The 22,475-nt window shown below is 55.0% G+C and overlaps 2 protein-coding genes across 3 annotated transcripts in view; one reads left to right on the top strand and one right to left on the bottom strand.

The window, feature by feature from the left end:
• Positions 1 to 4,478, top strand: part of Unk (unk zinc finger) — a 30,625-nt gene extending 26,147 nt beyond the window's left edge. For both annotated transcript variants that reach the window (XM_038326011.1, XM_038326010.1), the window contains exons 14-16: positions 1,651 to 1,832; positions 2,407 to 2,664; positions 3,081 to 4,478. In XM_038326011.1, the coding sequence (XP_038181939.1) occupies positions 1,651 to 1,832; positions 2,407 to 2,664; positions 3,081 to 3,236 (596 nt within the window). In that variant the 3' untranslated portion in view covers positions 3,237 to 4,478. The remainder of the gene's footprint in view (positions 1 to 1,650; positions 1,833 to 2,406; positions 2,665 to 3,080) is intronic.
• A 1,294-nt stretch (positions 4,479 to 5,772) lies between these two features.
• On the bottom strand, positions 5,773 to 21,760 carry Unc13d (unc-13 homolog D). The gene is given in 38 exon segments (XM_038328873.1): positions 5,773 to 6,087; positions 6,893 to 7,089; positions 7,440 to 7,563; positions 7,746 to 7,866; positions 7,966 to 8,049; positions 8,498 to 8,569; positions 8,645 to 8,750; positions 10,339 to 10,418; positions 11,417 to 11,499; positions 11,651 to 11,843; positions 11,954 to 11,971; positions 11,974 to 12,055; positions 12,247 to 12,307; positions 12,310 to 12,348; positions 12,351 to 12,387; positions 12,714 to 12,834; positions 12,918 to 13,048; positions 13,128 to 13,179; positions 13,259 to 13,326; positions 13,328 to 13,372; positions 13,453 to 13,467; positions 13,469 to 13,510; positions 13,597 to 13,671; positions 13,673 to 13,688; positions 13,835 to 13,959; positions 14,030 to 14,147; positions 17,795 to 17,898; positions 17,975 to 18,067; positions 18,308 to 18,412; positions 18,577 to 18,646; positions 18,767 to 18,835; positions 18,971 to 19,015; positions 19,722 to 19,905; positions 20,136 to 20,202; positions 20,294 to 20,353; positions 20,467 to 20,574; positions 20,812 to 20,847; positions 21,507 to 21,760. Coding segments are annotated over 38 exon segments (3,285 nt in total). The 5' UTR covers positions 21,624 to 21,760; the 3' UTR covers positions 5,773 to 5,965.
• Between the last annotated feature and the right edge of the window lie 715 nt (positions 21,761 to 22,475).

Raw genomic sequence — 22,475 nt, 5'->3', positions numbered from 1 at the left:
CTGGAATGGAGGCTGTGGGAGAATGTTCCCTGAGATATTTGGTACATAAACAACATTCAACAGAGGCCCCTGCCACTCATCAACAGCTCCCTGACCCTCACCCTCACTCCCCAGCTATTCAGAGAGCTCCTAGGATGCTGGACCTCCAGTCAGAGGGATGACTTAGAGCCTCTGAAGTTCTGCTCAACGTAGGGACTTCCTCCCTTGCGCCAGGATTTTAGAGCACCTTCTCAGTTTTGAGGAGGCTTCTGTGCTGAGGTTGAATCCAGTTAAATGCAGATGCCGTCTTTCTGACTCCCATACTCTGGAGATACCTCATCTGAGCTCTACTGGCTCTATATGTCCCCTGTGGGTGACCCTCTTGCACTGCTACATAGATACAAGTGCCACCTAACAGCCTCTGTCAGCAGCGCTAGAAGCAGAAGCACATTGGCTCCCAGTCAGGGGCTCTAATGCACAGGGTGCTCTCTCTGTAGAACCAGCTCTGCTACCAGAGTGAATAACACCTGCATAGGGAGGGCAGAGGTGCAGGTGAGCAGAGCCTGGTGCCAGGCCAGTTTGTCTCTCCTGGTAGATAGGGTCAGACAGTGCACACTGCAAGTCTGTCGCAGGACAAAGTGTTCTCTCTCTCTCTCTCTCTCTCTCTCTCTCTCTTCCTCTCTCCCTCCCTCCCTCCCTCCCTCTCTCCCTCTCTCCCTCCCTCCCTCTCTCCCTCTCTCCCTCCCTCCCTCTCTCCCTCTCTCTTCCCCTCCTCCCTCCCTCTCTCCCTCCCTCCTCTCGGCTTTTTGAGACAGGGTTTCTCTATGTAGCTCTGTAGCCCCGGCTGTCCTGGAACTCAGAGATCCACCTGCTCTGCCTCCCGAGTGCTGGAATTAAAGGCGTGTGCCAGCAACACCTGGCACTCTCTTTTAAAAACAAGATCTTATTATATAACCCTGGCTAGCCTCAGACTCAGAAATCAGCCATGAAGTATGCACCATCACACCTGGTCCACTGTCTTCTTTCTTTCCCCCATGTGCTGGTATTGCTCAGAGGGGGAAAATTTTTGAAATCTGAATCATCAGAACAGAAGTCACTGGAATCATGTGTAGGGTAGAAAAGGAAGCCAGAACAGTGTATAGTATCAGCAGGCAGCTGAGGGGTGGGGGGCAGGCAGACTCTAGACAGCAGGCTTCTGGAGTCAGACGCTCAGGCTCTCCTGGCTCTCCTGTCCCCTTGGTGATTCTTTTCTTGTTAGCACATTCTTTGTCCTGCCTGCAAAACAAGAAGTCCCAAGCTTCCCTGGCCCCTCCTGCTCCAGCCTGCTCATCACGGTGCTGGCTGGTGGCTTCTGGCCTATCTGGTCTTGTCAGTCAGGACCCTTCTCCACCTTCCAGTGGGGGTAAAAGGAGCTATGCAATAGCTCCACAATTAATTAGCCTTCACAGAGTGCTCTCCACACAGTCCTAAGCTCCCTGAGGCCACTTTAGAGAGGAGGATGCTGAGATTCACGTGTAGTGGCAGACAACACTGACCTAGCCAGCGATCCCTTCATGTGCTCTTCTTACATGCTCACCCAGTGTTCAGCCAGCCCCTGGCAGCCCAGGAGGGGCTGGCCAGGGCCTGGGCCTAAGCCCTCCACAGCTGATGTTCCTCCCCTCCCTGGGGCAGGTCTGAACGGGATGAACAGCAGCATCTGGGAGCATTTTGCCTCTGGAAGCTTCTCCCCAGGCACTTCCCCTGCCTTCCTATCAGGGCCAGGGGCTGCTGAGCTGGCCCGGCTTCGGCAAGAGCTAGATGAAGCTAACGGCACCATCAAGCAGTGGGAGGAGTCCTGGAAGCAGGCCAAGCAGGTACTGGGCCCCACGCCCACCTGCAGTACCCAGTGCCTGGTGGCATCAAGCCCAAGCCCATCCTACACAGCAGGCATTCGGGTGGGGGAAGCAGGGACCTATAGAACAGAACAAAAATGTGTTTGCCCTCCCCCACACTGGTCTTGCCAGTCGGAATGTTACAGTGGCTGGCACCACAGGCCTGGGACTCCATATGGGAATTGTTTTTAGAGTGGCCCCAGGACCTCCTGCCTGTCTCTGCTTCTAGATTCTGAGCTAGGCCATCTGTCCAGCTGCTACCAGCTGCCTGTGGGGTGCAGGCTAGGATGTGAGCCCTGTCTTGTGTCCCTGTCATGCTGAGCCCGTCCCCTTCCCTGCATCCAAAGGGAAGGTCTGCTGAGGTCCTGAAACCTTTCTTCTCTGCAGGCAGCAGCAGCCTTCTCTCTGCCCCCTCCCCAGACAGCAGGCCCAGCTTCCTAGCAGGCCCCATAGCCAGAGTGGCCCACACTGGCTCCTGGAGATGCTCTCTGGGAGGGGGAGGGCAGGGGACCAAGGAGGGGCCCTCGTGACCAGACACTGCATATTGGGCCCGCAGGCCTGTGATGCCTGGAAGAAGGAAGCAGAGGAGGCCGGTGAGCGAGCCAGCGCAGCCGGAGCAGAGTGTGAGCTGGCCCGCGAGCAGCGAGATGCACTGGAGCTGCGGGTGAAGAAGCTGCAGGAGGAGCTGGAGCGGCTACACACTGGGCCAGAAGCCCAGGCCCTGCCGGCTGCCCCCGACCTGGAGGCGCTCTCGCTCTCCACCCTGTACTCCCTCCAGAAGCAGCTGCGGGTCCACCTGGAACAAGTGGACAAGGTCAGCAGCCCTAAGGGTCAGGGGTAAGGGGTGGGACCTTCCCGAAAGCCCGGTGCTAGGCTGATAATGATGGGAGTCTGCTGGAAGAGGAGAGGGCCCTCATGGAGAGCAGTAGTCAGGCCCTTGGCATGCCCCTGCGTCTCACTGGTCTTTCTTGGGTACCTAGGGTAAGATCACAGATGACAAGAGACATTAACCTCTGTGCCAACAAAAGCCCTGACTGATGGGAGCTGCCATCCAGCTGCCCTTGCACCTGGCTGTTAGAGCCAGGACAGCAGGTGGAGCTGGGAGCTGAGCTGCTCTCACCTGCCTGTAGGATCCTCCTCCTGAGGATGTGAAGAGAGTCAAGAGAACTGCTTACTCAACTCGGGGCCAAGCAGGTGACAGAGACCTCTCCATTCTCGCCTTCCCTGCAGGCCGTGTTCCACATGCAGTCGGTGAAATGCCTTAAGTGTCAGGAGCAGACCCGTGCAGTGCTGCCGTGCCAACATGCTGTGCTGTGTGAGCTCTGTGCTGAGGGCAGCGAGTGCCCTGTCTGCCAGCCTAGCCGGTCCCATGCCCTCCAGTCGTGACCCTGCAGACCTGGCCCAGCTGGGCCCAGACCTTTTCACCTAGGACTTTTTAAAGTATATATATGTATGTATGTATGTATGTACGTATGTATGTATATGTATATGATTATGTACATGTATACATTTCTGTGTGCGGGTGTGTGGTGCCAGCGTGTGCACAGTGTCTGTGTGTGTATCTGGACATAGATAGAGACACACTTTAAAACAGACTTACCAAGCACTTTTTAAAGAAAGACTATTTTGCAGTCCCCTCCTGTCCATTCCCCATCCTTCCTGCTCAGAGACAAAGTCCCCTCTTTTCCCACTGGCCTTCTGGCAGTGAATATGTTTTTGTCTCTTTTTTTTTATGTAAGAACTAACTATTTTTAACTTCTTCCTGGGGCCAGAGCAGGGAAGGATGGGAAGCTGGGAGGGCAGGCTCCATTCACCCTGCATTCCAGGCCAGGGTCTGTGTCACAGTGTGGACTCAAGTCTCCAGCTCCCAGCTGTGAGGGCTCAGGGGAGGCCTGAGACTTTTAAGCCAGCCTAGCTCCTGGTTTTACCAAATATGTCTTTAACCCCGGGGACAGCCACGGAGCTGGCAGGCCAAAGCTGCAGGCTCGTCCCACTCCCATACCTGGGCCCTTGAAGCTCCTCAAGGGTCAAGGCCTAGCTCTGTCTATCCCTCAGGATCTTCAAGCCTAGTCTTCTCCTTGATCATTTCTTCTGGGATCTCCAGGACAGCCTCTTTGGCCCCACAGTCACCTGACAGATTGGCACTGCCCTCACCTGTCCCTGCCTCCCTCCCTCTGACACATGGCTGTAGGGCCGGTGGCTCCCTCCCTCTGGCAGCTAGCAGGGCGATTGTTGGGAGGATTGCAGTCCGAGGACCTCCTGGGAGGCGTTGTATGCATTCCTTGGTGCTCTTTGAGTGCGGCTGACGTACTGCCGTTGTGGGCAGACGCCTGTGTGCATGTGTGTGCGTGCCTGTCCAATGTATATTGTGTTTAGCTTCAATTTTAAAAATTGTTCTGTACAGAGATGCAGTGGAATGGAAAAGCAGAGTGGGCAGAGGGAGGCAACCCTGCTCCCAGTACTGGGTGTCCAGTGGGCTATAGAGGGCTACAGAACATCTGCCCCAGCCCAGGCCCCTCCCTTGGGCTCAGCACGAAAGGGCTTTCAAAGAATTAAGTGAAAACTTTCTCCTTTTTTACAAAAATGCAAAAATCAACAAACTTATTGGAAATAAACCATGAACTTGCAGTGCCGTGTTTATGTGGGACATGGGTCAGCAGATGATGCCATCCAGACTTCCATGGGGACAGCTGAAGGGACCTAGAGTCTGTCCAAGTCCAGAAGCAGCTCAGTGTCCCTGAGCCCATCCTAGTGGACTGTCAGCTTTAGCCTGACCTCCCAGACTGTATGCCTCCTGTCCAGGGTTCTATGATGCACTATTGATGGTGTCCGAAAAGTGACAGGGACAGGAAGCAGGAGTGTGTCACCGAGGGAGTCCCCTGCCTCCCCCTCCCTCGCACCGAGAAAGTATCCTGCATTAGATAAACCCTTTTACTCTGTTCCCCACACCCAAGCCAGGTGTTCTGCCTGACCTCAGCTAGGCTTGCCACCTCCTATTTGTGTGCAGACTGAGTTTATCAGGGTCAAGTTTGACAACCCCCAGGCCTGAAGCTCTGACTGCCAACGTTCAGGAGACCCTCCACACACACCCTGCTGTCCAGAGCAGCTACTCAACCTCATGGTCTCCCCAACACCAGATCCCTGTCCTGGACAGCAATCACAGTAACTGAGTCATGGCCGAGGCAAGGCCTGCAAGGTGGCTCAGCGGTAAAGGCACACAGTACCCAAGTCTGACCGTCTGAGATCGATCCTGGAACCCACGGTAGGAGACCCAGCTCCTGGTACACACTGCCGACTGCTCCAGGGCTCACCTCTGCTTCGTGGCCATAGGGGCTCCAGGAGCTAGGTGGGGCGTGCACTGTATTCTGAGGAGGAGGCAGGCATGCAGGGCCTGACAAACCTTCTGGGCCCACTGCGAGCCAACTATAGACTCTCGGAGGGCAGTGGGTAATGTTTTATTTTTATTTTCACTAGGAACATTTCTAGGTGGCAGGTGCTGTCTGAGGGAGGAAGCCTATTCTGTAGACAGCCAAACTGTCCTTTCTGCTGCCGCCCCATCTGTGCCAACTCTGCTTCCTGCCAGCTCTCACCTCCTGCACCAGGGTGGCTTTGACAGGATCCTCTCGCCCTCTAACGTCTGCCCACAGCCCTGGTCCCAACTGCCTGGGCCCTGCCCCAGTAGCCGGAACTGGCAGTCCCTGAAGGCAGATGGCCCCCAATGATACCTTTCTCAAAGCAGCTTTTCTGGAGGGAGAAGCAGAGACAGGAAATACTCCTCTGTGCTGGAATATGGCAGAGAACACAGAGACCAGGGCAAGAAATGATAACTATCTAGACGGTTGTGGAGCACACCTTTAATTAATCCCAGCACTCAGGAGACAGAGGCAGGCGGACCTCTGAGTTTTGAGGCCAGCCTGGTCTACAGAGCAAGTTCCAGGACAGCCAGGACTGTTACACAGAGAAACCCGTTCTTAAAAACAAGATAAATACTGGTCATGGTACTCCAGCACCAAGGGCTGTTCTGCCAAGAACACCAAGGGCCCTCTGCCTACTGGCTCTCCCTGTGTTACCCCAGAATGAAGGGCGGCTTCCTTTTCCAGGCTTCACTTCCACGGCTACCGTCCCGGGGGTGGGGCATGCTGGGAGGCCTGCTTAGCTCGCTGCCTCCTCAGCTTTACGAAGGCCTGGGCCTCGCGATCTCCCTTCCGGCTCTCCAACAACTGCAAAATTGGATCCCCTTTGGAGAGAAAGATTTGAGGGTCAAACTTCTGGTTAGAAAATAGTGCTGGTCCACCCCTATGCCAGCCTTGAAGGAAATTGGTGGGCACAAACAAGCTAAATTCCACAGGTATGTCTTGACAAACGAAACTGGAAACATGATGGGTCCTGGGGTGGAAACTACTACCTCTTTCCAAGAGAACCCGAGGCCAGACAGCTAACTCCACGTGTCGGCTTACTCCCTTGTAAGAGCGTGAGCCTGCTCACCAACGTGTGAGAGTTGGAAGTCAATACCTAGGACTTTTGTTTAAGACAGTCCAGCTGGGCGTGGTGGCACACACCTTTAACCCCAGCACTTGGGAGGCAGAGGCAGTTCAAGGACAGCCTGGTCTACAAAGCAATTCCAGGACAGCCAGGGCTACACAGAGAAACCCTGTCTCAAAAAAACAAAATAAACAGTCCTTACTACGTAGCTCTAGTTGGCATCAAGCTGACAGTGATCCACCTGCCTGGAGCGCTAGGTTTAGAGGGGTGTGCCACCACACCCAGCCCTGAGATGTGTTAGTGTGTCTCATGACACATAAGCATAGGGACCTTTCTGTTATCAAATTTGGCATGTGGCCCTGCACAGAGATCAGGCCACTGGTCACAGGAGCTAATTGGTTTCCCCACTGAGAGAAGTCACATAATTACTTTCAGAGCTTGAATTTCACTGGTCTCTCCATCAGAGCAGAGATTTGCGAAATACTCAGCAAGCTGAGCCACTGTGCCTGTTCTGCTGGCTTCCATCTGCCAGAGAGCCCTGCCCTGGGACTCAGGCCTACCGTTAGGCGCAGGGTATGTGAGAGGCAGGCGAGTCTGAGGTGCTTCACCAGGCTCCTCACAGCCGGTCAGTCCAGGCACCCTGCAGAGTGGCAGGAAGGCCTCCCCCTCCAGGTCATCGGCTCCCAGCCTGTCATGGTCCAGCACGGTGAGCAGGAGGCATGCCCAGTCTTTTTGGCACGGCTCAGCAGGCACCAGGCTGGTGGGGAGTTAGGTGCTCAGTTGGTTCCCTGCCTCACCCAGATCTGCCGTCAACGGTCCCTCCCTCCAACATACAGAGCCCCCTTTGCTGAGAACAGCAGTTGGATCTCAGCCTGGTCATCTCTCACATGGTGTAACACCCACCCATCTTCAACAAAGAGCAGGTACCCGAATGCCTCTGTATTCGACGGGAATCCATTCCCCTCCTCCCAGGGACGCATACACCCGTCCCAAGAACTCTTCCCCTCAGGCCCAGTGTGGTCATCTCAAGCACTCCTTATAGGAGGCAGGGGGTATCGAGGGAGGGAAAAGGGTGGGAGAGGCAGAGAAGAGTAGGGACCCACTCACAATTCAAAGGTCTCATCAAAGAGTGGGTGAAGTTCCTTCTTATGCTTCTGGGTCTCCCTGGGAGCCAGCTCAGGGAACTCATGTCGGGGTTCCAGCGTCAGCTGGACAAAGGGGTCACTGGCACCTGGCAAGTGGCCCGGATTGGGGGTTATTGACTGAGTTCCAGCCACCACAGCACCCCACACTGCCCCCCCCCCCGCCCCGCTGTTATCTCCTAGCCCCCTCCTGATAACCAGAGATGTGCTCAGAGCTCCTGCTGAGCCTCCAGGATCCTGGTGACAGAGGCCCAGGGCAGCCAGCACTCACCATTGGAGTCCAGAGGCAGCAGGCTGGAGGCGCTGAGCAGCTCCACGTGAAGCTTCTGCTCAGAGGCACGGTAGGAGGCCTTGATGGTGACGGCACCCAGCGGCTCAGAAGTGGTTTCAGCCTGGCATGGGATCATGCATAGGGATCAGCTGGAAGGGAGTGCAGTGGGGCGAGGCCCGCTGTGACCCTCGGAGGGTGCAGGGCAGGAGGAGTACCTCACCTGCTGCTGGATTCGGCTGCAGAAATACTTCTGGATGAGCTGCTGGCTGGAGGCCGCCTGCAGTTCCAGGTCCCTCTGCAGAGCCTGGAACGGCACATCAGAGCATCTACCCAAACGTCTTCATGCCTACCCACACTTACGCTGCTTCCAGGCCCCCCTCGCAGAGGGTAAGAGGCCATAGGAAGTGCTGGGCCCTAGGACCACAGAGAGGAGTGTACCGGAAGACCCTGAGGCAGAGGTACCTGACGGCCTGCTCTGAAAGCACACTCTCCCTAGTGCGGGCATGTGGGGACCCTGAGCCTTGAAGGACACTACATTTACATTATTTCTTTCCAGCATCAAAAAATTTGTAATAATTTTGAATAAGAGGCCCAATGTTTTGTATTGCACTATGTTTAATGAATGACGTAGCTGGTCCTGGATACAGGTGAATACAGAAAGACAGGCTCCCTGCCTTGACCTCCTAATTAGGGGCTCATCAAAAGACCCTAACTAGGCCCCAGGTCATTCCCCACACTGCTAAGACTCCTACCTGGAAGGTGGCTGTGTGCAGGGCCTCTGGTGGCAGACCACAACCCTCAGCGTGGAAGCAGACCTCCAGGTTCTGGGGAAGAGAAAACAGGTGACTCCAGGTACCCCCAGGGTTAATGTCCTCCCAGCAGCCGGTAGGTACAGTTACCTGAAGGGCTGCCTTCAGCCTGCTAGAGGCCAACGGCGAGCTACGCTGTGAAGATGCCACCTCCGCCAGCACCGTGAGTGTGTGGGTCCACAGCAGAGTCAGAAGGCTGCCAGGTGCCGGACACAGGCCAGGGCAGCAGTGGAAGAAGCAAAGGTGCTCTTCAGAGAGGGGCGGGGCCTCGGGAACCCAGGCTCACCCTACCTCCCGTGCCCTACCTCCCTGTCCACCAGTTCCACAAGTGAGGCTCGGGCAAAGCTGGCAGAGGGGGTACTGAGGAAGAGTTGCTCCCAGAGTGAGAAGGGGGTAGGTCAAAGGAGGTTTTTGTTTTTGTTTGTTTTGTTTTGTTTTTCGAGACAGGGTTTCCCTGTAATTTCTAGAGCCTGTCCTGGAACTAGCTCTTCTAGACCAGGCTGGCCTCAAACTCAGAGATTGCCTGCCTCTGCCTCCCGAGTGCTGGGATTAAAGGCGTGCGCCACCACCGCCCGGCCAAAGGAGTTGTTAATTCCGTCAATGCATCTCTTAGCCTCAGTGGAGAACACTCTTGAGTAGTAGAGAGTGGAGAGGAAAAGCTGGACCCCAGGGTGAGATAGGATTGCAGCACACAGCATGGGTAGGGAGAATACGATGAAGACAAGACCAGGAACTGAGATCTAACGCAGCACTGTAGAGCTGAGCAGGTAAGTATCCTTTTATTTCTTAAAGATTGATTTATTTCTTCTGTACACTGGTGTTTTGCTTGCATGCATGTCAGTATGAGGGTGCCAGATCCACCGGAACTGGAGTTACAGATAACTGTGAACTACCATGTGGGTGCTGGGAATTGAACCCAGATCCTTTGGAAGAGTGGTCAAGGTTCTTAACTGCTGAGCCATCATCACTCCAGCCCCTGAGCAGGTCAGTGTCTTTGATGATGGAGGACACCTGTGATGGGGGGTGTAGCTCAGGAGTACAGCACTCGCCAGCGTGTGGGGAAGGAGGCCTTCCTTTGAAGTAGTAAGTGAACTCATTTTAATACTCACTTAGCAGCACCAGGTACTGTTCTAGATGTTTCTGAGCAAAGCTCTTGTCTAGTGGAGAGTTAATTCTCATTTATATGAGGAAAAACAGAACAGAACAAAACAATCAAGAAAACATTCAGCAATAGCATAAAGAAATCCGAGCCTACAGGGGCCCTGCTTGCTGCTCAGTAGGAAGAAAAAGAACTGTAGGAGGAAGAGCCCAGCTGCCAATCAGGGCCCAGGTTCCACCTGGAGGCAGGGGAGGCTCTGGACCAGAGCTCTGCATGTGGCTTGCTCATTCCTCAGGAGAGCCTGGGACTGGGATCATGGGCAATGACAACTTGGACATCTTGAAGCCACTAAAGAGGAACAAAGAACTCAGGTATCCAGAGCCTACACTTTGAACATCCCAACCAGAAGTCTCCCCGAGCCCTGACAGGGGACATGCCAGATGCCTGGACCATGAAGCAGTCAGGGGCCCTGAAGATGGGTCTGGGCTTGGAAGAATACAGGGAAAAGCTTGCCATTTTCAGAGCTCAGCAGAACGAAAGGGGCCGGAGAGAGAAGCAGAGAGCTCCCTGTCCCTGAAGCTGGTTGGATTCTCCACAGGAAGTCACCGAAAGGATTCCCAGCAAGCCACCAACCCAAGACTCATGGGAGCAGAGGGGGCCGTGTGGGTCGGGGGGCTGCCCATACCTGCTGAAGTTCTCCTGGACCAGGTTGGTGTTCATGTAGAATAGCTTCACCTCCAGGAACTTCATCAGGGGCAGAATGGCCTAAGACAGACCAGAAGGACTCAGCCTGTTTTAGTCCCGACTTCACTCACACTGTCCTGACCGTGCCATCCCCTGGGCGGGGAACAAAGCTAGGCTTTTGTGTGTTGGGTGTTACAATGCTCTGGCTGCTCGGGCCACACCATCCTCGGCATCCTGTGGACCCACTCTGCACGTGCCGCCCCAGGACCCTGCTCTTCCTGGAACATCCTTCCCCTAGGCATCTCACGGAACCCTTTCTCGCTTCCTGTGGGCCTTGGCTCAGCTGTCACACTCAGAATAAAGCCTTCCCTGAGCACTGTCGAAGAGTCCAACCCTTTGACATCTCCCAGCCCACGCCACTTGTGTTTTATACTTGTTATCTATCACACTCTGTAAGTGTGTGTGCAACTGTGCACACAACTGGACGTGTGTCAATGGTTACAGTTATACCTGGCTGTAGTGAGCGCTATTTCTGCATCTAGCTATTCATTGTGCCCTCAGAGAAGGAAGCCCTAGGAAGGCAGGGGTTTTGGTTACATTGATTTAAGACCAATGTTTAAGTATCTGGAACCATAATGTGTGTTTGCTCAACATTTGATGAGTTAATGAATAACTCTTCCCCAAACAGTCAGAGGCACAGTGATACACTCTCCCCCTTTACACACAAGGGGCTTGGGTTCAGCTGGCTGGCATAAACGGAGTAGCAGAGATGATATAGCCTTGGGAAGGATGTGATCCCAGACCCATGTGTTCCCAGGGCTACAAAACTGAGCAGAGCCCTCCTGAGCTGAACCTACAGCACCCATCAGTTCTAGGAGAACTTGCAGCATGACCCAGCCTGCTCACTGAGCATCCAAGGAGGACACTGAGGCCCATGGAGACATCACACCTGGGTCAAGGTTGGGGGACTGATCTGACATCCTCTGGACCTTCAACTCCCATCTACCCAGGCTCTTTTCACAACCCCAGATGAAGAGGTGGCCCAGAGAAGAAGGGCAACAAACAGGGCCATTACTCACATCCTCAGGCAGAACAGACTCCTTGACACCAATGAGTTTCTGGATGTGGGTGGCAATGCCCACCTCCAACTGGGAACACAAAGCAGGGAGACAAAGAGACCGAGTGAGCCAGGGGCAATCCAGAGAGTGGGCTTGAGGTTTGGGGTCAGGGGATAAACATCAGCAGCTCGGGTCCTGCTGAGGACCAGGGTAGGCAGGGTCCCGGGGAATGGACAGTACCTGCTCAGCCAGGGGTTCGGACGCCAGTACGGATCTCATGCCCAGCCCGGCCAACGCGCCCTGCAGCTGGGCGGTGTAGTGTGTTCTGCAGTTGCCCCTGCTCCGCACGGCTCCGACCCGCTGCTCACAGTGCCTCCCATGCCAGCTGAGTGGGCAGCTTGTCGATGATCAGCCGCAGTTGCTCCATGTTGTTCACCACCACACACAGCTTGGGGTGGTCATGGGCACAGGGATGCAGAGCCTCTAAGCAGATCCACACCCCTCCCCTGGCCAGCCCCCCAACCCCCAGCCCCTCAGCCCCAGCTTCTGGGTCCTTACCATGTTGGCTGGCCTGACTACTGGTCCTTCTGACCTACAGACAGCTCACGGGCCCGGGCCTTTATAAGGCTGCAGTAAACCAAGGCCCAGCCGGCAGGTGTCCTAGGGTAAATGGACCACAGGAGATGGAAGGATGGATGGGTGGGGGCCCTCAAAATGGGTCAATAGAGGAGTCTTGGAAATGCAACGTTTAGGATGCAAGCTTTGTGGGGGGCCGAGAGCCTGTGAGGCACTGGGTGTGGCAGAATTGAGGCTGTCCTAGGGGAGGCAAGGATGCTGGGGAGGAGCTATACCTCCACAAATTTGACGTGATCATGAAGGCCTCCTCGGGGTCGGGCCAGTCCAGTTGCCGGCGGTATGGCTAATCTGGGCAAAGCAGGTGGACAGATCCACGCAGACGTGCTGTGCTTGGTCAGCTCGCCCAGGGGCACCAGCTGGGGGGAGGGGGAGACACTCAGGGAACAGCCTCAGGGCAGGCAGACACAAGCCTACTCTCCCTAATGACCAGCTCAGCCGAGTGGATGCTACTGGAAGGATGACAGCAAGGGCTGTGCCCGCCGCGCCTTCAGCCCACAGGACCCCTAGGCACAGAGGAGCCCGACTGAACCTCGGGATATCAGAAGGCCATATTTTGCACAAAGCTGGCCTGAAACAGTGCCCGGATGAAGGTGCTCAGAGATGATTAGATGAGACTTCTAACTGCCTGGAGGTGTCCGCAAAGAACCCAACCTCACTCCCAAACCTAGGGCCCCTCCTGCACCGAGTCCATCAGCACGGCACGCTGCACACGCTCCAGGGCAACACTGTAAGTCTTCTGCAGCCACGAGGGGATGGCTGGCTGGAACCAGCGGTGGAAACCATCCAGGGCCAGGACTCCATTGCTGGGGAGAGCAGAGGCTTAGCCTTGTCAACCCTTGTCCTTCCTGCATGCCCGAAGCCCACCTTCAAGCCACATGTTGCCCACCTGTCTGAGGGGACTGGGCTCAGCTGGTAGAGCTCCTTCAGACTGACATAGAGCTGAAACAGACTCTCTCCCATGTCTGGAGAAACAAGGCTTCCCACTGCCGCTGTGTGGTCCTGTACCCTCTTGGCCACCTATGAGGAAAAAGCTTGTCGGGGAGGGTTTGTGGAGCTAGACTGACAGGTGCTACTCAGAGACGGCAGAGGGTCTCACCAGCCACTGCAGCTCCTGGAAGGCCACGGAGAAGAGGTCTATCTTGAGGACACTGGAAGAAAGGCAGGACGTGTGACAGTGGTACCCACCAGGGTCCCACAGGCCCATCGGCTCCAGACCCAGCTCCAGACCGTAGTGCACTCACTTGTGAAAAAATCTTGTTCCATGTGTGGTCGGCACTGTACAGATCAGCCATCACAATCCCGTACCAGGCTTAACAAGGCCTTGCCAGCCTCCAAGATGCCCTGAGAAGGATACAGGAGGTTGAACAGGGGTTACAAGGGCAGATACCACATACCCACCCTCAACCCGTCCCAGAATCTACCTGCACCATGGGCTGGATGATGTTGCTGCATCAGGTGAAACCATTCAGTGGTGCCCATCTGTTGGAAGATGGGGGCAGGGGAGAAGGGAGGGTTAGTGAGCAAAGGTCCCTGCCCCGAGCCCCCACCCCAGGGAAGGCACCTACCCGCAGAGCCCTCGGAAACCTGCTGGACAGTGGAGCACTGTCTGGGCACAGTTCTCCAAAGGCCTTTGTCTTGCAACATTTGCACCAGGACTCTGGAGGGCAGAACGCTCTGCTCAGAGGCCTACCATCTGACTCCCACATAGCAGGCTTTCTTGAGCCCCTCCCTGCAGGCGCCACCCTCATCCCTGCACACGTCATCCCCTGACCCCCTTACAGCAGCAAAAGGGTAGCCACTGACCTGAGGAGGGACTGCAGCCTGGATGGGGAGTCAGAGACAGACAGGGGAAAGACGGAGCGGAACTTCCGGATGAGGGAGAGGCCATAGGCCAGCAGGGAGGTGAAGGAGGTGGCCAGTTCCTCCCGCTGCGAAGCCAGGAAGATATTACTGGACTTGGCCCTCCAGTGCCCTGCCCATCTCCCTTACACCACTCACCTGTTCTGCCTTGAGCCGGCCCTGGATCCACTGGTACTCAATGCTGGTGATGGGGTGCAGGAGGCAGCTGCTGGGGAACTCGAGGCTCTGGTAGAGGCGGCTGTAGGCCAACCACTGCCTGCAGGGACAGGAAGCCCTCAGCAGGGCCCAGGAAGGCAACATCTCCCCGCTTTATCCACCAGTAGAGGCTGAGCCAGTGGCTGATCATGTGACTCGCAGGACCTCTGTTTCTATAGATGCTGTCCAAGTCACCTGACTTCTTTGTATTTTGTTGTTGTTGTCTGTTTTGTTTGTCGAGACAGGGTTTCTCTGTGTAGCCCTAGCTGTTCTGGAACTCGCTCTGTAGACCAGGCTGGCCTCGAACTCACAGAGATCCACCTGCCTCTGACTCCCAAGTGCTGGGATTAAAAGCATGCGTCACCTCCGCCCGACTAAAAGAGGGTCACTTACATATCCCTGGCTGTCCTAGGACTTACTTTGTAGACCAGGCTGGCCTCTAACTCAGAAATCTGACTGCCTATTTTCCAAGTGCTGGGGTTAAAGGTTGAACACCATACCCAGCTTCCTCTGACTCTTAAATTGTGCTTGTCCTGGATAAACCTCAGAGCTCCGCCAGGCAATGGTGGCACACGCCTTAATCCAGCACTCAGGAGGCAGAAGCGGTAGACCTCTTGAGTTCAAGGCCAGCCTGGTTGACAGAGCGAGTTCCAAGACAACCAGGCTTCACAGAGAAATCCCGTCTTGAAAAAAAAGAAAAAAACAATAAACAAAAAAACTTCGGAGCTGGGCAGGGTGAAGCACACTCCTAATTCTCCATCTTGGAGGCAGGTGGATCTCATTGAGTTAGAAGTCAGCCTGGTCTAAACAGCATTTTTCTAGGCCAGCCAGGGCTACATAGAGAGACCTTATCTCAAACAAACAACAACAAAAGTCATTCACTGTTCCTGGTCCAGTAAGAGGGCTCAGTGGGTAAGGATACTTGACCTGTTGGGGCTAAGATAGCTGGCACAGGAACTAGAGCACTGGCGGAGGACCTGAGTTTGTTCTCAGCATCCACATCAGGAGGTTCACAACTACCTGCAACTCAGGCTCCAGTGCCCTCTCCTGGACAGTGAGGCATCTGCACACAGGTGGTATGTATCACACAGACAACACAACACACATACATATAAATAAAAATAATTTTTTTAAAAAAATGAAGCTGGGCAGTGGTGGTACAGGCCATTAATCTAGCAACTGGGAGGGCAGAGGCAGGCAGATTTCTGTGAGTTCAAAGCCAGCCTGGTCTACAGAGTGAGTTCCAGGACAGCGCAGAGCTACACAGAGAGAACCCTGTCTCAAAAAAACCAAAACAGTAAACAAAAAAAAAGTGGAAAGGGGGCTGGAGATGGCTCAGAGGGTTAAGAGCTTTGCCTGCTCTTCCACAGGTCCTGAGTTCAATTCCAGCAACCACATGGTGGCTCACACCATCTGTAATGGGGTTTGGTGGCCCTCTTCTAGCCTGCAGGAATACACACAGACAGTAATAGTGGTATACTAATAAATAAATAAATGTTAAAAAAAAAAGTGGAAAGGATTGTGTGTACATGCATGTGTGTGTGAAGGTGTGCAAGTAACCATGTGCATGCATGTGAAGGCCAGTGGTCAAGTCAAGTTGTCTTCCTTAGTCACTTCCTGGGCTTTCCCAAATCCACTAGAACCCTGTCTCTGCCTCCCGGGGGCTGGGATTTCAGCCACAATCAATCCACACCTACCGGGATGCTGGAGATTGAACTCAGATCCTAATGTTTGCAGAGCAGCATCTTGTCATAACATACTGAATAGCTGAGAATGACCCTGAACTCCCCACCCTCCTGCCTCCACCTCCCAAGTCTGATATTATCAGGTGTTAGAACCTCATGCCTGGATAAAGCCTTAGGGTTTCTTGTTGCTTTTGAAAAGTTTTGCACCCATGGCATTCGGCATTCACCCATCAGCTGGAAGCTCTCTCAGAAGTGTAACAGCACAGAGCAAAAAAAAGAACAACAGCTTAAAATTTGCAGGGCAAATGGATGGAGCTAGAAAACATCATTCTGAGTGAGGGTAACCCAGACCCAGAAAGACAATTATCACATGTACCACTCATAAGTGGTTTTTAAACATAAAACAAAGAAAACCAGCCTATAAGTTCACAATCCCAGAGAACCTAGACTCAATGAGGACCCTAAGAGAGACATACATGGATCTAATCTAGCATTGGGAAATAGAAAGTAGAAAAGACAAGATCTCTTGAGTAAACTGGAAGCGTGGGGACTTGGGAGAGGGTTGAAGGGGAGAGGAGAGCAGGGAAGGGAGCAGAGAAAAAATGTAGAGCTCAATAAAATCAATTAAAAAAAAGTGTGACAAGAGACTAGATGGGGTGAATAAACTGGACGATGTATGGGGAAGCAGGGAGCAACCAGGGACAGGCTGAGGTCCGTCCCTTCTGGGACAGTTACTGTTTGTGTTACAAGCCTAGATCCTGAGAGAGATCCTGACATCCTCTCGCCTCACCCACCCCATCTTCCTCTGCAGGAGCACCTGTCTGCCCAAGAACCCAGAAGCTCACATAGCCCCCACAGGATCGCCCTCCACCTCCAACCCCTGTTTTTCACTTAAAGTCCTGATCATAGCCAGGGCTCAGGGACATTCTGACCTCCTCCTGCCCAGCACGCGGTGTGACCGTTCTCCACACGGCTGGCATGCCAGTCACGCATGAGTGCTCCTTTTTGGCATTCCAAGAAGACGGACCTAGCTCGGGGGACATGATGGCCCTTGGAGATTTATTGTCATTTTCAGAGGTTTTGTGTTTCTAAGACAGGGGTCTCACTGTATACAGTGAGGCCCAGGGGTGGCCTCAAAATTTGCTGCAATCCTCCTGCCTCACTTTTTGAATGCTGAGATCGATTACAGACTGTATCACAGTCATGTTTAAAACGTCAGTTTCTGAGTATCACTCTTACTGCTGGGAACCTATGACACTGGGAAATGGGGCTGCAGCAGCCAGGCAAACACAAAAAGCCCAGGGCTCAGAGACACAGATGAAGGCAGTGAATGGGGCCAACGTTCAAAAAAGGAGGTGACACACACCTTAAATCCCAGCACTCGGGAGGCAGAGGCAGGGGCAGAACCGCTGAGTTCAAGGCCAGCCTGGTCTACAGATGAGTTCCAGGACAGTCAGGGCTACACAGAGAAATCCTTTCTCAAAACAGTAAAACAACAGAGAGGTGAGAGAGAGAGAGAGGAGAGAGAGGAGAGAGGAGAGAGGAGAGAGAGAGAGAGAGAGAGGGATCGAGAGATAGAGAGAGGAGAGGAGGAGAGAGGAGGGAGGAGAGGAGAGAGAGAGAGAGAGAGAAACTCTTGCTTCATCATGAACAGCTAGAATCTGAGTTGTGCACAAAATCTCCAGATTTGAAAGTTTGTTAACTGACTCCAAACTTAAAAACACAGTTTAGGGTAGGAGTAGGGGGCTGGAGAGATGGCTCAGAGGTTAAGAACACTGACTGCTCTTCCAGAGGACCCAGGTTCAAGTCCCAGCTCCCATACATCAGCTCACAACTGTCTGTAACTTCAGTTCCAGGGACTCTAACACCTTACACAACTCTCATAAAATAAAACATTATAAACAAACACAGTTTGGACCTGAGAACACGCTCCTGAAAGCTGTTTTTTGAGTTGCCAGCCTGTTGGCTGGTGGGCAGGGCAGAGAGGGTCCTCTAGGGGTTCTGAGCAGGGCTGTGTACTCACGCCATGGACTGGTGGAAGTCTGACAGGTCCTTCTGAGTGGCATGGAGAAAGAGGATGGTGGCACCCTGGGGACTCAGCGATGCATCCCAGGAGGCGCTGCCAGCCTAAGGGAAATCGTAGAGACACATCAGGACCCGGCAGGTGGCTCTGGGGGAATTCAGCTCTGGCAGACAGCCATACCTGGTGCTGGGTGACTTCGTGGGACACCAGCTGCTGCAGGAGGTGGAAGTGTACTGTGTAGCTGGGCTGGGAGCGGCTGGCCGCCGTGGCTCTCTGTATACAGTGAGACCCTGCCTCACTATGTAGACCATAGGTTCAGCAGGGCTATGAGCAGAGAACCCCATGGCAGACACAGCCAGCCCTCCCCACATCAGGAAGGTTACCTCCCCACATCAGGAAGGTCACCGATGGAGGTGAGCAGAGAACCCCATGGCAGACACAGCCAGCCCTCCCCATATCAGGAAGGTTACTGACAGAGGAAGACACAGATGCTGGCCCAGGCCCCGGACCTACCCGCTTGTGAATGAATTGGAACTGGAGGTGACACTGGCCGCGGTCTGGGTAGGTCTCTGTGCAGGGCTCTAGTGGGTACCACTGGTCCTCTCGGCAGTGCAGGTCCTAGCAGGGAAGACATACAGTGGCGAACATCAGAACCCTGCACAGAGCTGAGGGAGAGCAGGAAGGCAGTTGGGGCGGGCCCCCAGGCTCAGACTGGATCAAACCTGAAGTCCTTCACCCTCCCAGCCCTCGCCTCTCTCCTGGCCCTTCTCCCTGGCTTGTACCTGCAGCCTCAGAACCACGTTCCCCAGAAAGTCATCCTGGCCTTTATCCTTCCGAGCTTCTTTAAAGATCCTGTTTTAGGCAGGTGAAAGGTCAGCCACCTGGGCACTCAAAGGTGGAGTCTGTCTTCCAGGAGGCAGGTGTCTCTGAAAGGGCGGAGGACGCCTTCCTCCCTGAGTCTTCGGCACCCACCTTCGGAGCCCATGCAGGTCCGTGAGCTCCCCAAGTTTTTGTCTCACAGATTCCACAGTATCCAAGTCCCTGTCGGCCAGAAGGTAGAGCAAGAGGCAGGGAAGGGGCCCATGACCTCATCAGTAAAGAAACTTTGACACATTGTCCCTGCAACCCGCTGCATCTTTTTGTTCTCATCCCCTGCGACAGGGCAGGGCCACTCACCACATGTCCAGGTGAAAGCTTGCGTTGGTTATATCCTCAAATTCCCTTTAGGGAGAAAAGAACATGTATGTTTAAGGACCTTAGCAGGGTAGGACACCCCATGTACATGCATGTTGGGCCAGGCCACAAGCCCAGAACCTGCTGCCCCAATATCACCCACCGTGTGGAGTTGTAGCCCCTTCCTGCCTAGTTCTCTCCCTTTTTCATTTTTTGTTGGGTACAGGATCTTTTTATGCAGGCTTGGCTGGCCTGGGACTCACTATGTAGACACGGCTGGCCTCAAACTCACTAGAGCTGTCTGCCTCTACCTTCTAAATGCTGGGATTAAAGATTGCGCCATCCCACCCACCCCACCCCACCCCAACCACTCCTCTACCTTCTTCAAGAATAGGCTGGAAGGTCCCCTGGCCACCAACCAGCCAGAGATACCCAACTGCGCTGACTCTACAGTCATTTGGCAGGCTCTTGCCATGTAGCCTAGGTTAGCCTTGAACTCTCCATCTTCCTGTCTTACTCTCTGGAGTGCTAGCATTTCAGGTGCGCGACATTACATCAGCAGGTACATGATTGGCATTCACGTCACAGGTCTGTGCCATCTAGCCCCGTCTCCCTCCAGCTCTACTTAAAGACTGAGGGCTGAACTCATTTATTCTCTTGATCCAGGAAGATCACTGATCTCATTGGCTGGAAAACCTCCACCCAGAGGAGACAGGGATGGGAAGCGAATAGAGGCTGGAATGGGACCACGTACAAGATAAAGGTCTCCTCCCAAACAGGATTAAGCGTCTGGCTTTTGACTTGGGTGCGGTGTGTCTGCTCTTCGGGGATGGTGTGCTTCACTACGGCTTTCTGTCGACGGCGTGATGCCGGGCTGCCCTCGGGCACACCAACTCCCTGCTCGATGATGCCCAGCAGGCAGTAGGGGTCACTGAACCCTGGCAAGGAGTGAGGGACAAGACTCCAGGAAGTCAGCCAGGTTTTCCTTGAATTCCATCAGCTCCTGGGGCCCAGCCTCCTCCTGGGAACGCTGGACAAAGCTCTAAACTTGGCATCTAAACACAGGAGTCTAGAAGCTGGGGTATTTACAGTGGATGGGCTCTCTGGCAAGGAGTTCAAGGCCAGACTGATGAGGAGGTGGGGTCCCGGGGCACCCCCAAACACTTACCGCTGACATCCTTGCCCAGAATGCCCTTGGCCTGTTTCACTGTTGCCTTCAGACAAAATATTGGTTTCTGGAAGGATGGGAGCGGGCGCTGCCTGAGTTGCTGAGAGGCCTGGCTTTTCACGCCCCCTCCTTGCCCAGGATGCCCTGGCCCAGGTTACCTCGAGCCCCCCAACACGCTGCAGCATCTGTTGGTGCTCCTCGGGCTGCACCTGGAAGGCCTGAAGAGGGCAGAGGTATGGGAGGCTAGGGACACAAGGTAGGGTGGCCTGGTGGGAAGGGAGGGTTGAGCCTTGGCTGTAGGAAGATGGGTAACGGCGGGGGCTGGATTTACCTCCTGAAGATAGCGTAGCAGTTCTGAGGCCTCCTTCACATGGTTGGGCTCTGGCTGACCCAGGCGGTGCAGGACGGTATAGAGGGCTTCCTCATACAGCAGGTCCCGCTGAGACACAGCAGGGTCACCTCAGGAACCCCATTATCACCCAGCAGCCCTCCCTGACGCCCAGATCTCAGGCCCAGAAAGGGACAAAGAGGCACAAATGCAGTGAAGGCTGAACCTCAGAATGTCTCTACATGGTTGTGAGAGCCGCCTCTGCCTCTGGGGCCTGAGGGGCCTCCCTCAGAGAGGATGTAGGGCTGCTTCCCACATCCCCCACACTCTCCAAACTTCACCTCTTACCTCTTCTGAGGAAAAATGGTGGGACTGGACCTGGACCTAGAAGCAAGGTGAAAAGCAAGCTGTCCCTGTAGGCTTATCTAGCCAGGCAGGACAACTCAGGCCTGAGACTGAGGGACCGCAGCACCTCAGTCCCCTCACTTGTTCCAACACAAGGCTCCCTGAAGGGCTCACCCCTGGGTTATTTTGCTCATCCCCTGGCCTGCCATGCCTGAGGTCCATGGGCGTTCAGCTGGCCCAGCAGTGGGCTCTCTGGCACCTCCCCCCCCTTCCTTCCCCAGAGGAAACAGTGGTGCTTATCAGGAGGCCACCCGCTCCTCACCCCAGCTGCGGAAGTGAGGCCTAAGAGCAGGGGAGGGCGAGAGGGGGGAATGCCAGGCAGGTCTGGGGTAGCTCAGAGGGGTCCCTAGGCAGCCCACTGTCATTGGAGATACTGCTTCAGGGGGCGGATACCTTCAGAGAACAGGGCGGGAGGGACAGGCCCACCAAAGGGAAGAGACTAGGGAAGCCCACCGGGGCTCAGAGAACACATGGTGAACCTCTCTGTCCAACCACAAGGCTATGCCCAGGGCCATGGAGGGCAGGTGGGTGGGGGCAGGCAACCTCCCACATCCAGGTCTGAAGACCGCAGCGCCACCCCCCAGGCTGGCTCTTGGCCCTTCATATATCACTCCTACCTCATGGGTGGTCACTCCTACCTCACGGGTGGTTTGGGGTGGTGGATCCTGCAGGTCTCTGGCCCTGCGGCGCCTTATCTTGATGGCCTGGCGCAAGAGTGGAGGGCGCCGCTGGGGGTGGGAGAGGTGTGTCGCCATGGTGGCTGACTCTGCCCTTCCCTCTGCCACCCCCCTAGCTGACGGGTGAAATCAGCGAAGCCGCAGGATGATGCAAAGAGCCCCAAGGTACCACCCTCTGCTAGGGGAGGGTGGAGAGATCGAAGGGCCAGGGTGTCACTGCCTTGGGGGGCCTTCCCCCAGGCTCCCTGCACCTTCCTTCAGCCTCGATCCTGGCAGGATCCTCCCCAGCCAGGAGCAGAAGTGGACCGAGTGGGCGGGGTAAGCCCCACCCACTGTCCCGTCGAGGCGCTGGGGAAGAGTCAAGAGCTCTTGGCGAGGGTGGTAAGGCCAGGCTATATGGCAGCCTGCCTCAACTACGCCTGAGCCAAGGAAGCTAACCTAGACCTGTGGCGTTCTCAGCCCAGAGTTTCTGAATGGGTCCCAGATCTGGGTTAGGGTGGGGCAGGCTCAGGGCAGGGACTCCTGAGAAGCATTTCCTCGCCCAGCAGCCAGCTGTTCAGCCGGCTCCACCCCACAGGTGACATTCCAGCGGCGGGATGGGACTACTTGGTGTTAGCCAGGGAGGGACTGAGGGACGCGAAGCTCAGGCCCATCACTGATGGTCAGGAGGGTGCTCCTTCCCTAGCCCTGAGAGCCCCTGGGGGCGGGCGGCAAGGCCTTGCTGCAGTCTGGGGAGCGTTTTGGTCAGGAGGGAACCCTTCAGTAACGGGATCTCTGTTTCTTGACAGCGAGTGGGGTGCAGGCCTGGCTTAGCTTTATTCTACCCTCTTCTTCCCCTGGGTCTGGGGCCAGTAACCAGCCCAGCCACACTCCCCCACCAGAGTCCTGGCAGGCCTGGGCTGGCTTTCCAGCCTGTGCTCGGTAGGGGAT

The sequence above is a fragment of the Arvicola amphibius genome, chromosome 4 (genome assembly GCF_903992535.2).
Source record: "Arvicola amphibius chromosome 4, mArvAmp1.2, whole genome shotgun sequence".
NCBI lineage: Eukaryota > Metazoa > Chordata > Mammalia > Rodentia > Cricetidae > Arvicola > Arvicola amphibius.
The sequence above is the reverse complement of the archived record's forward strand: the minus strand, read 5'-3'. Positions and strand labels throughout refer to the sequence as shown.